Source organism: Talpa europaea (genome assembly GCF_964194135.1).
Source record: "Talpa europaea genome assembly, chromosome: 5".
NCBI lineage: Eukaryota > Metazoa > Chordata > Mammalia > Eulipotyphla > Talpidae > Talpa > Talpa europaea.
The window spans coordinates 32,603,963-32,617,528 of record NC_140071.1 but is presented as its reverse complement, the minus strand read 5'-3'; the positions used below and the strand labels follow the sequence as shown (position 1 = coordinate 32,617,528).

Sequence of the window (13,566 nt, the reverse complement as noted above, 5' to 3'; positions counted from 1 at the left end):
ACACGGCCAAGCTCCAGAAGGGCTAGAAGGGATTGCGTCTTGGGAAGGGTCTTCGGTTTGGATCAGCCTATGATTTCCTCCCCCAAAAACATTAGCGAAAGTTCAAGTTTGACTCTAAAAACCCCAAAGTAAAATGTCACCAAGACAAACACAGGCGCGCACACGTGTAAACACACACACACGCGCACACACACACACATTTGTTTTTGTGATGTTTCTGGACAGTCTAGGCTAGGCCCAGATTTAAGTTAGCAAATTCCTCTCGAAGCTAAACTTTGCCAGACTGCAGAGAACTTGTCTAAATTCTCGAAATTCATAGGGGAAGGGTCGAGGCAAAAGCTGGCCGCGCCCGGGTCTCACTCTCCCGCAGCCCGACTGCAAGCTCAGATCCCGCAAGTCGAAGGAGGATCCCCCCTACCTCTAGCCCCTCCTCTCGGTGACCAACTGGGGGCCCAGCAGTTGGGGGGGGGTCCCTGGATGGAGACTAGGGCCCGAGAGTGTTAAGTTGCCGCGCGGAGCGGGGACCGCTACAGCTCCGGGCAGGAAGGGGAGGGCCCAGCAGACGAGGAGGAGCCCCCGCGAGGGCTCCGGGCTGGGTCGGAAAAGCTGCCTCACGGGCGCTCCCCCTTCGCTTCCAGCCCGGGCTGCGAGCTCCCAGAGGCAGCGTCCGTCGCGGCCTCGCGATGTCCCAGCCCCGCCAGAAGCCCGCTGCTTCCCCGCGGCCCCGGCGCGCGGCCGCCCGCCACACCCAGGAGGTGAGTGTCCCACCTGCCGGGGCGCAGGGCGGGCGCAGGGAGGACCCGGGCCCCGAGCTGGGGGGCCGCCCCCTCTGGGCGTAGTCTGCCCGGCCTGCGGTTCGGAGGCCCTTCCCCGCCTGGGGAAACGCGGGGTGCATTACCCGCCTCCGGGCAGGTGTCCCGGGATTCCCAGACCCGGGCCAAGTCCGCTAGGCGCGGCGCGGCGCGGCGCGGGCAGAGGGTGATCCAAGGCGGGAAGAGTTGGCTGGTGAGCCGTAGGTGAAAAAGAATGGGGATGAAAAGGGAGTAGAACTTATTGGGGATCCCCTGAATGGATGGGGGGTTAACTGGACTCTGGGATCCTGCGTTCTTTATAATGTCGGGGCCGCAGGGAGTGGCTGCCCGGAGTAAAACATCTTCCCGAACCAGCCCTGAACCAACTCGGGCGGGGCGGGCGGGGCGGGGCGGGCGGGGCGGACCGGGCGGGGCGGACCTGGCGGGAGGGCGGGGCCTGTTTCCAGACCCGCCCCCGGGCCCCCGCCCACCTGGCAGCTCCAAGACTAGCCCAGGTCAGTGCCTGGCAGGTCCAGGGCTTTCGGCGTGCCAGCCCCGCGCCTTCCGCACAGCTCACCGCGTCCACGCTGGGTCCTCTGTTGCGCGACTCAGAGCAAACCGTTTGTCGCCATGGCTTTCGCGAGCTGGTGGTACAAGACGGTAAATTGGAGCGATCGTGCCTGGGCAAGATCGGGGAGGGAGTGTTTGTTTTGTCGTCCTGGGCAGGCGTACGAAGTGTTGTGGGGTTTGGCGCAGCAGGGACAGGGACCGGGTGCGACCTCCTTGCAAGTCTTCTGGTTAGGCTTGGGGAGCGGCGGAGACCCGCCCTGCTGTGGTATGTGCGTGCGCCTCGGGGCTGGAGGGGCGGCCAGGGCAGATGCCTCAGCCTGAGGTCCTGCTCTGAAGTTGAATTGAACAGGAGTTGCTGGAGGAATTCAGCTTCTGGACCTGGATTCCTAGATGACTTCATACATAGCTCGAAAGAGTTCAGATCCAGTGTTTGCTTGTAACCCCTTCATACAAGTAAAAACTTTTAGTGGCATTTTAGAGCAATGTTGTTGAACGTGTATTCTTCCAGAGCAAGGCTGGAGGGCAGTAGCAGCTGAAATCTAGGGTAAGGAAATGGGGAATTAGGGGGGTGTATTGGGGTGAAATGGGAGAACAAAGCAACCGAGCTAGAGAGCAGGCACTGTGCTGTATTATTTTAGATGAGGGATAAAGATGACCCATTTTTTTAATCCTTTGAATGTCTGTCCAACCGATTAAGTGTGATATACAGTCAAGCTGGCACTTGTAATGTTTTGGAACCAGGAAGTATGGTTTTAACATTAGTTCCATTTCAAAAAATACACACGCATTTTGTAGCAGAAAGAGTCAACATATTTATAGTCTGTTGATTGATGGTGAAAATCTATTTATTTTTTTAAACAACGTCTTTTTTTTTAAGATTTGTTTATTTATGCCTGTTAAGAGCTGGGGTACAGGCCATAGATGCGGGGGGGATGAGAGGATTCACCAGAGACAGAGCCGGGAACAGAACAGGCAGACTGACTAAAATACACTGCTGAGGGGAGCAGCAAGTGAGTCAGGAGAGGTCTGCTGTGCCATGTGTGTTCCTCCCCAGCCGGTTGGGGGATTGAACTCCTGCTGCAGAGGCTGCGGACAGCTTCATAAGTTTCATAGGTTGCCTCTTAACCCCTTGTGCCACAAGGGAGGCCCTGATGGTGAGAATTTAAATAATTAAGTTCACTTCTTTCTCTCAGAGTGTGGTATTACAAAAAGCTATGTTGTAATAGTGCACTCTTTGGAGAAAAACCATGCGTTGGAATCAGTGAACTGTTTCTCATCAAACAATGGCAGTTTACTGAGTATCTATTGTGTATCAGGTGGAGTACTAGTCTCCAAGTATACCGTGGAGAACAAGACAGAGTTCTTGTTCTCAAAAGTCAGTGACTCAACCTTTTGAATGTGCCTCCACATCTATAAAATGGGGTGATAACACATACCATGGAAAGGTTGGTGAAGACAAATTAGAATCTAAATTCATGCTTCCCAGGAGATATTTCTTTGTGAATGTTTCTATAATATTTTCTAGACTGTTAAAATGTACCTTATGATACATTTTATTGATGTACTAAGTTTAAGTTTGCTTTAAGTCATAATTGACTTAAAGTTCTTATCAAAATGCTCTACATGAATTATCTGTTAATGTAGAGTGCAGTAGTTCAGAGTTGATATCAAATATCTTCCAAGTTTATGATTCTTTAAAGGAAATTATGCTGAAATATTTGGATGAAAGTGGCTTAAACCTATGTTTTTGATCCAGTTTGTGTTTTGACATAGGCTTACATTTTTGCTAAAATCTCTCAGAATCCAATTTTGGAAATATTTTAAAAACTTTCGCAACTGTCAACCTGCTAGACTCAGCAACTGGCTTGTGACCAAACTTTGGCTATTCCCAAATCAGTGCTATCTAATACAAATACAGTATGAATCACATATGGAATTTAAAGTTTGCTAATAACTGCGTTAGCAAAGGCGAAAAGAAGCAGGTGAAATCTATGTTAATATTTTTCATTTAACCCACTCTATCCCAAACTTTATTATTTCAGTATGCAATTAGTGCAAAAATAATTGAGATAGTTTGCATTTTATTTTTCACATTAATTCATCAAAATCTTGTGTGTATGTTATACTTATAGCCCATGTCAGTTCTTGGTATATTTCAAGTGCTCAAGTTCTGAGTAAGTCACAAGTGTCTAATGACTATAGTATTGCACAGTATAGTTGTAGACATAGGTTTCTAACCATTTTGGTTTGGTGGCTATAAGGGGTGTCCCAAACCATTTTGAGAACAAATGAAAATCATGGTCATTTTTTCACAATAAAATATGCATTTAACTTACAAAAATGCCCCATAAGTTCCCTAAAGGTCTGGGGTACGAATTTATGATATAGGTGTATATGTCTCATAAATATTATAAGATATAGTAAATGTTTACTGATGTATGTGTATTTATCTGGTAAATCCTATAATCAAAATATATTTAGTGAGATCTTGTAAATACTGAAAAAAATTGTGAATAACCTAACTTAAGAGTTTTAGGATAAATTCATTTTTTAAAAATATTTATTTATTTATGCATACAAGAGCTGGGGCACAGGCCAGAGATGCGTGGGTGGGGAGGGTGAGAGGATTCACCAGAGACAGAGCGTGGAACAGAACAGGCAGACTGACTGAAATACACTGCTGAGGGGAAGCAGCAGGTGAGACAGGAGAGGTCTGCTTCGCCATGTGGGTTGCTCCCTGGCCGGCCAGGGAGGCAGGGGATCGAGCTTGCGCTGCAGAGGCCTCTGATTGCTTCATAGCACGGTGCTGTTGCTTAACCCCGTGTGCCACCACGGAGGCCCAATAAATTCATTTTAGAATTGAAAAATTAAAAAATATGATGTGTTTGAGTGCCACCTTTAAAGACAAGTCAATGAAACTTTATTGTGTTTATTTCTACAATAAATACCATCAATATCATTCATCTTACCTTCTGTAGAATTATGTGGTCATAGTAAAAAAAGACAACAAAAAAGCTAGATCTGAAGATAGGTGATAAGCATTGTAAAGATGAGGCATGAAGGAGAGTAAATTTGGTGTACACTAGTAATCACGTTCCTCAGTCATTAGTTGACTCTATTAAGCCATGATAATTAAAGGTGTTTCTGAACCTAATTAGACCCATAGGCCCAGTGGCAGCATAATCAAGGAACCCAGTCATTTGGGAGGCTCCATCATTGTGGCCAGCCTGGGAAGAGTGTCACAAGCCTTCCATGGCAGGACATACTACTTGGCTGCAATGACTTTGAGGAGTTAGGAATGCAAATTATAGTCTGCAAAAAGGGCACAGGATTTAGGGTGTTGGAAAATGGAGCTAGACACAACTTTCCTCTTTTATTTGACAATTTCTGAATTGGTTTGCTACTTCCCATTGCCAATAAGAATTTTAAAATAAGAGTCACATATGATGATTTGTTCTTTAATCAGCTTTTACACTTCCCAGAAAATTGTATTCTTCAAATAGTTTTCAAAGAATGTTATAGACACAGTGGGTGGTCATCTGTGGTTCCAAGTTGTATAGGTCAATGATTAGTTCTAAATAGGTTGTTTTTGGTGCAATGAGAGCCTTTTCTATGCAGCCCATCTTTATTCTTTTTTTTCTTAAGGCTTTTTATTATTATTATTAAGTTAAAATAAAGCTAACATAAAATTTACTATCTTAGCAATTTTTAAGTGAAAAGTTCAGTGGAATTCAATACCTTCATGTATTTGTACAAACAACACCACCATCATCTCCAGAACTCTTTTTATCTTGCAAAATTAAAACTCTATTCATAAAGTTATAAATCTCTATTTGATTTACATGCATCCATTTTAGTACATAACAATGTATTCAAGTATCGATCATGGCCAGCTGGTGAGGATCCCACGTGGCGCGGCAGACCTCTCCTGTCTCGCCCACTGTTCCCCTCAGCGTTGTGTTTTGTCAGTCTGCCTGTTCTGTTCCCCACTCTCTCTGGTGAATCCTCTCACCCTCCTGCGCATCTGGCCTGTATCCCAGCACTTGTATAAATAAAAAATAAATCTTAAAAAAAAAAGATGGATGGATGGATGGATAGATAGATGATAGGGAGATGACACACACGTATTTTGCTTATCCATATATTAATAGATTCTTGGGTTGCTTCCATGTTTTAAATTTTGTTTGTTTTTTAGAAACCCTTTATTGTTTTCCACAGTGGCTATACCATTTTACAATTTCACCACCATGACACAAGGATTCCAGTTCCTTCATATGCTGAACAACTCTTCTCTCACTGCCTTCTGTTCTCTGGTTTCTGATGAGAAATCTTCAGCTATTTCCTTGAGTACACCTTGTATGTGACCAGTCATTATTTTTTCCTGATTTCAACTGTTTCTCTTTCTCTGTTTTTGAGCAGTTTGATTATAAGTGTTTCTGTGCGGGTTTCTCTGAGTTACTCCTACTTGAAGTTTGTTGAGCTTCTCAGATGTTCAAGTTCATGTCTTTCATGAAATTTGGGATGTTTGGGCCATTGTTTCTTCAAATAATCTTGCTGTCTTTTTCTTTCTCCTCCTGGGACTGCTACAATGTGTATGTTGGTTTGCTTGATGGTATCCCTCAGTTCTCTTAGGTTCTGTTTACTTCAATTGTTTTTCTTTCTATTCTTCAGACTCAGTAATTTCCCTATTTTAAAATTACTGGTTCGGGGCCTCCCCGGTGGCGCAGCAGTTGAGCGCTGGGTTGCGAAGCTGCCCGCAGCCTCTGTAGCGCTGGTTCGATCCCCAGCTGCTCCCCGGCCTCTAGAGGAGGATCCCACATGGCGTGCAGACCTCTCCTGCCGCCCGCTGCTCCCCTCAGCAGTGTCTTCGGTCCTTCTGCCTGCTCTGCTCCCCGCTCTGGCTCTGGTGAATTCTCTCACCCTCCCGCGCTTCTGACTGTACCCAGTGCTTGTCTAAATAAATAAATAAATAAATAAATCCTTTAAAAAAAATAAATAAAATAAAATTACTGGTTCGTTCTCTGTTCAAATCTGCTTTTGAATCCTTCTAGGGAAATTTTCATTCCAGTTATTGTACCTCTCCACTCTAGAATTTATTTTTTTAAGATTTACTTATTTATACAAGAAGTGGGGTACAGGTCAGAGGAGTGGGAGGGGCAAGAGAATTCATCAGAGAGAGCCGGGAGCAGAACAGCAGACAACAGAAATACACTGCTGAGGGGAGCAGCGGGCGAGACAGGAGAGGTCTGCCGCGCTGTGTGGGTATCTCCCTGGCTGGCCAGGAATCAAACCCACGCTTTAGAGGCTGCGGACAGCTTCACAGCACTGCGCTCAACCTACTGTGCCACCAGGGAGGCCCCTCCACTCTAGAATTTAATCTTGGTTTATCTATCCCTTTATTGATATTTCCATTTATTGATACAATGTTTTCTTGACTTTCTCCACATCTTACATTAGTTATTTAAGCATATTCAAAACAGTTGTTTTAATCTTTGTCTAGCAGATCTGCCGTCTGCTTGTTCTCAGGGAAAGTTTCTGTTGGTTTATTTTTTTCTTTTGATGGGTCTACCTCCCTGTTTCTTTGTGTGCCTTGTGATTCTGTTGTTGTTTGAGAACAAGACATTTGAATCTGATAATGTAGTAGTTCTGAACATTAGATGCTTACTCTCCCATAGTGTTAGATGGTTTTTTGTTTGTTTGGTTGCTCATTTGTATTATTTTTGTTTTAATTGATGTAGACTGTGTCTGCATTGAGGTTAAGCCAGAAGTACTAACTTAAGGGTTTTTTTTGAGTCTGTGTTCTTCCCTGGGCATGAACAGTGACTTTCTATTTCCTTATATATAGAGAGCTGCTTTTGAATATCCTATTCTTTTTTTTTTTTAAGATTTATTTTATTTATACAAGAACGGGGGTACAGGCCAGATGCATGGGAGTGTGAGAGGATTCACCCAAGACAGAGTAGGGAACAGAACAGGCAGACTGACAAAATACACTGCTGAGGGGAGCAGCGGGCGAGACAGGGGAGGTCTGCTCACCATGTGGGTGCTCCGCGGCTGGCAGGGATGGAACCCACACTGCAGAGGCTGCAGACAGCTTCACAGTGCTGTGCTCAACCACCTGTGCCACCAGGGAGGCCCATTGAATATCCTATTCTTTAATGCCTGGTACTCAAAAAGGGAAAAAAGAGAAAAATGAAATGGGGAAGAGAAGAGTGCTAGTCTTTTAAATCCCCTGAGAGTTGTCTTCCAACAGAAGTGATTCCAACAGTGATTTATCACCTCTTTGTCACCTCCATGATCACAGTGGCAATCAGTGATCACAATATAGATCCCCCAAATTAGGAGGGCAGAGCTCTTTTTACCCACCCTGGCACCCACAAACTACATGCAAGTTATACTCAGTGGTGCTCTAGTCCTGAGCTGCCTGCTATGGACAAGGGGAAGGGAGATGGGTAATTGCTGCTGAACCAAGAGCTGAAATTGATGAAAATTTAACCATTCCTACCTTCTAAGCCATCTCCGAGTAGTTGTATAAGATGTATTCTACCAGTGGAGACCTGGAATCCTTATGTCTCCTACTCTGCCATCTACCCAGAATCCTCTTGTGGTGTTTTAAGGATGGGTATCCTATTAATGTCATTCCAAAGTTCTGTTCTTCAAATTGTTTCTGTTCTTCAATTTTTTTTCCCCATAAAACTTATGCTTTCAAAGTGAGTTCTCATGGATTTTTTTTTTAAATAAATAAACTCTACCTCCCACACTAACCTTCCCCATTAACTTGGAATTTTCAGTATTTAAAACAATGGCTAGATATAGCTTTGGGTGACGCTAGGGGGTTACCAACTCTTGACATGAGAGGATTGTAAATTTTTCAAAACCTCTTAACATAGAAGAAGAAAGAATTATATAATAACTCCTCATGTACCCATCACCTGGCTTCAATAATTTTTAGCATTGTAACCCATGCACACATACAACCTTCCAAAGTATTTTGAAGTATGGGGATTATACATTTAGCTGTCATTTTACGACCAACTTGGTGTAGAATATAAAATGATTTCTCTACTCCCTGTGTCCTTTTTTCCCCTAGATATTATATGGAGATATGAAACTAATATAGTCATGAGACAGACAAAACACTAAACAAAAACTTGTCAGATGAACCTGATTCCTTTGTACTAAATGCATTCTCTGTTCTAACATTTATAGCCTTGGATAATGAAACCTTTAAACCTCTGCTTCCTTCTCACATTCATGTCATTGTCTTATAATGTACCATGATCACATTGATGCTGGAGAAAAAGAAGGAAGTAAAGTAAATGTTTTTGGCATGGGACACACTCTTTTTTTTCCACACTCTTTATTATTGATCAATCAGCTCCTTTTGAAATATGCCAGCCCTAGGCATAGGTACCATTGACTCCATTTTACAACAGGAAAACTGAAAAGTTGAATTATTTGCCCAGGGTCATATAGCCTTTCAAATCCAGTTTCTTTCTGCCCTATTAGAGTATGTCAGGGAGTCAAAATGCAATGTGTTGGTTACCTAGGAAACGAAAAGATTGGGAAGCCAACTAGGACAGGGTGGGGCAACTCAGAGATTAGAAATTGCAGAAGCTTCTACCATTCCTAGATTGGAATGGACTAGGGAAGAGGGATCGCCCTTTGGAAGCTGGAACTGCTCTAAAGACGCTCCAGAGGCAGAAAGGAAGGGGAAATACTACTTCCTCACCACCCCCAGTTTCCTCCAGTGCCACTCACTAACCCAGCTCTTGAGGCCACAGAACAAAGGAGCCAGGGATCATCCTTGCTACCCCAAGCTGGGGCAGGGCAAGGAGACCACCTGCTGGCAGACAGGTTCAGATACGTGCCAGAGAGACTATTTTCAAGCAAAACCAACTTTGCATCTTAGTCCTGCTTGTGAATGATCTCGTTTTAGCAAGTGGAATACATATAAGGAAAGATTTTAAGGGGTTTTATAGGCAATATCAATTTGCACTTTGTTTCTTAATTTTCAAGCTCTTTTGTCAGCTTCTTTCTCTTTTATTGAGTTTGCTGACCTGAAAAGAGCAAAACTGCTCGTCAGGGAACATTCAGAAGTTTGTGGAAATGTAATCATTCAGTAAAGAATTATTTGTCACATCCCAACTACATAAACAGGAAAACAAAGAATATAATTTACTGTCTGGTTGGAAAGGCAGAATATACATTTATGATGTAATCAGTGAACAAGAAAATACATTAAAAGGCTAACTTGTAGGTTTCATTAAAAACAGGCTCGTATGCAGATAGGAAGATAGGATGTACCATTAATAGGGCACGACTCAGAAGTAGTCAGGAAGAGCTGGTGTGAACACAGGGTGCAGTGCTTCTTCACTGGGTTTACCCAAAAGGTCCCAGAGCTGCCCAGTCTCCTGATCGGCCAAGGTCCCATGGGTGCTGACTCAGTGATTTGATGTAGGGAGCAAAAACTTCCATGTCTTGTCATGGTGTCCACAAATTTCCTTTCCAAACTAGTGGTTTCCAATCCTAGATGAATTTGAGAATCTGATGGGGAAGTTTATAAATATATTCATGCCCAGTTCCTACCTTATTTTTTTTTCCAAAGATTTATTTATTTATACAAGAGCTGGGGTAGAGGCCAGAAGTGTGGGAAGGTGAGAGGATTCACTGTAGACAGAGCAGGGAGCAGAACAGGCAGATGGATGGACCAAAGCACTGCTGAGGGGAGCAGTGGGCGAGACAGGAGATGTCTGCCGTGCTATGTGGGAATCTCCCTGGCTGTCTGGGAATTGAACCCTCACTGCAGAGGCTGTGGGACAGCTTCATAGCACTTTGCTCAACCCGTTGCGCCACGGGGAGGCCCCCCCACCCCAGGCCCTACCTTAAATGAAATCTAAATCCAGATCTCTAAGTGCTGGCATGAGTTCCCAAAAGCACCATGTTGCTAGGGGGCTCCCCAAACAATCCTTCCCTAGTTTATGCACTGGTGGTGCAGTGGAGGAGCTGAGCTGTGTGCACTGGGAGCGTCCAGAGCACCAAGATATCCTTTCTTGCTTGGTGATTTTGCTTCAGTTACTGTTGGACATGCAAATACTCATCTCTATGGCCCCATCTCCAAGTTGAAGTTGGAAACTTTGAATTTTGTTTTTACTGATATTTTAAAACAACTTTATTTGAATGTAGTTCGCACACTACACAATTGACTCATCAGTCTGTGGCCTTACCAAGCCCTCAAGAACCCAATCTCACGTTCACAGGGTGGTGAAAGCACCATTTCTTTTTTTTTTTTTTTTAAAGATTTATTTATTATTTATTTATACAAGCACTGGGTACAGTCAGAAGCGCGGGAGGGTGAGAGAATTCACCAGACCCAGAGGGGAGAGGTCTGAGCGCCATGCGGGACCCTCCTCCGGTGGCCGGGGAGCAGCCGGGGATCGAACTGGCACTGCAGAGGCTGCGGGCAGCTTCGCAGCCCAGCATTCAACCGCTGCGCCACCGGGGAGGCCCGAAAGCACCATCTCAATTAAGTTTTAGAAAATTTTCACACACCCCTTTAGGAAACTCCATTCTTTTAAAAACTTTTTTTTTTTTTCCATTTCTTTGCTTTATGAAGCAAAGGTGTTTTAGAAGCACATCAGCATTTGGTACTCTTTCACAGCTTGATTTGGACTTCTAGAAGCTTTGGGTTTTTTCCTGCCTTTCTTCTTTGATAAGTGCAGACATTTCTTTGATTTTATCCAACAATTATCTTCTTATCTCATGTTGTGTCAGAGTGGCTCTGGGTAACAACAAGAAGGTGCCTGATTGCTCCCATGCCAAGTCTTGGCAGCACTTGGTCCTTAGCTGTGCAGTGAAGACTCCAAGCCAGACTTCCTAGCCTGCTGATTTCCTGACAGGTTTATGAGTTTTCAGGGGCTGAAGATTTTAGGCAGATAGATGCTTCCTCCTAGAATGTGGACAGTGGACAACCGAATGTGTGGCGATGCCAGAGGGTTAAAAACAGTTTGGAAAATTATTCCTTTTTGAGGAAAGATATGGAATGTTCTTTATCTGATTTTTTTCCCCTGCTCTGAACTCCCGAGGCACATACTGCCTCTGTCCATCTTAGCTCCTGGCTCCGTGTTGTTTTCCTGACTTTGGTAACCTTATGTTCCCAGTGAAATTTTTACTGCCTATGCCTGGCATCCTGCTTTTCCTTTCTTTGGCTTCCTCTCCAGCTGCTATTGTAGGATAGAATTTATAAGCATTATATACCTGATTAATTTTATTTAAAAAGAAATTTTGAAACAAGAAGGTTTCCTTGTGGTTCTTTTGGGTTTGGGTTTCCTTTGTTGTTGATTTTGTTTTAGAATCTTGGGTTGAGCCTTTCTTGAGAAACTTGAGAAGCCCTGAGTGTTTCTGGATATGAATCACAGCATCTCACATAACTTTTAATTGGATCCTGTCTCTGACTAGACACCTAGTCAGATGTCCTAATATGTGGTGGCACAAAGAAGAAGCTCACCTGTCAGGACCTTCATTTCTTTATCCATAAAACTGAGTGACAGTGTTTGCCCCTAGAATTGCTCTGGGGTAAAGAGATCAGAGAGGAAAGACCCAACACTGGACTTGTTTTCTCGCCTTGGGAAAACAAAGAGCTCTGTGGATTTAGCAGTTTGTTGGTTCACTTCTCCTTCTATTCTCCTGCCTGCTCCATCAGTTACAAGTAGTAGTAGTAGACAGTGTTTTCTCTGTTTGCTTTTAGAAAATCTTGCTATGGATTCCTGAGTTGGATCAAATTATAAATATATCATTCCCAAATATTTCATTCTCCCAATTCAATTTATATAGAAAGTGCTCAATTATTCCATGGATTAAAAAAAATCAAATACTTTGAATCTCTCAATAAAAATGTAACTGATTTTACAGTGTTAATAGACTACCGAATACTGAATAAGTCCCAAGAAATGGTCAGAGCAATGGTTCACTGTATAGGTTGCTATTTATTAGAAATTGAATGACGTTAAGTGATTCTTAGTAATTCTCTTAGAGTGGTGACAGTATTGCAGCTATATGGAGGGGGCATCCTCAATAACAGGAGATGGTGAAAGACTCCTGGTGAAGGACTTAGGAGCAAATTTTCAGGATAACTGCAATTTATTCTCAAATACAGTTATAGACACAAATGTAATAAATAGGTCTCTCTGCTTATAATGTGCAAATAGGGCAAAGCATGGCAGCGATGTTCATTGTTGAATCTAAGCGTGGGAATGTCAGCAGCCATTGTTTTATTTTTTCAACTTTTCTGATTGCTAGAAGAATTCATAATAAAAAGCTGAGATAAAAAAATTAACTGGGGAGGGCCTCCCCTGGTGGCGCAGGCGGTTGAGCGCCATAGTGTGAAGTTGTCTGCAGCCTCTGCAGCACAGGTTTGATCCCAGCTGGCCAGCGATGGTCCCACATGGTGTGGCAGACCTCTCCTGTCTCACCCGCTGCTTCCCTCAGCAGTGTATTTCGTCAGTCTGCCTGTTCTGTTCACCACTCTGTCTCTGGTGAATTCTCTCACCCTCCCGCACATCTGGCCTGTACCCGGTTCTTGTATAAATAAATAAATCTTAAAAAAAATTAACTGGGGAAATATAATTCATAATGTTCCCCAAAAGTTTCACCATTTGATTATGTGATTTTTATTTATGTCATTATACTTTTTGTGCATTATAAAAAGCTTCCTATTCAGAGAAAATATTTTTTTTTTAAATCACAAAATACCAACTCTTAGAATATATAATTTTTTTCTTTTTTTTCTTTTTTATAGATTTCTTACATCATTTTTCATTTTGCACAATGTATGCATTTTCATCTTGATTATATTCCCCATACAATTGTAAGAATATATAATTTTCAAGAGTTGAAGTTGTCCTTTTAACTCAGATTTAAAAAGGCATTCATTATGGGATGCCTCCCAAACTATTATTTGGAACTTACATAGTTTTGAATAGCTCACTGGATACAAGCAACTGATTTTGGTCAATCTAGAAAAGGGCAATTTCACAACAACTTTAAAAAATGTTAAAGGAAAAATTCTATATGCATATATTTTAAGGGAGAAAAGGCTGTCTGTGCATTTACTGTGCGGTAATAAATCATATATTTGCTGCATTAGCAGGAAGCAGAGTGAGACCCTGTGGAGAACCTGGAACTTTGCCTGAGAACCAGTTACCTT

The 13,566-nt window shown here is 43.1% G+C and overlaps 1 protein-coding gene across 1 annotated transcript in view; it reads left to right on the top strand.

The window, feature by feature from the left end:
• Positions 1 to 683: 683 nt before the first annotated feature.
• CAST (calpastatin) overlaps positions 684 to 13,566 on the top strand; it is a gene marked incomplete at both ends in the record, with an annotated part of 111,643 nt that continues 98,760 nt past the window's right edge. The window contains one exon of the mRNA XM_084232921.1: positions 684 to 755. Coding sequence (XP_084089047.1) covers positions 684 to 755 — 72 coding nt within the window. The remainder of the gene's footprint in view (positions 756 to 13,566) is intronic.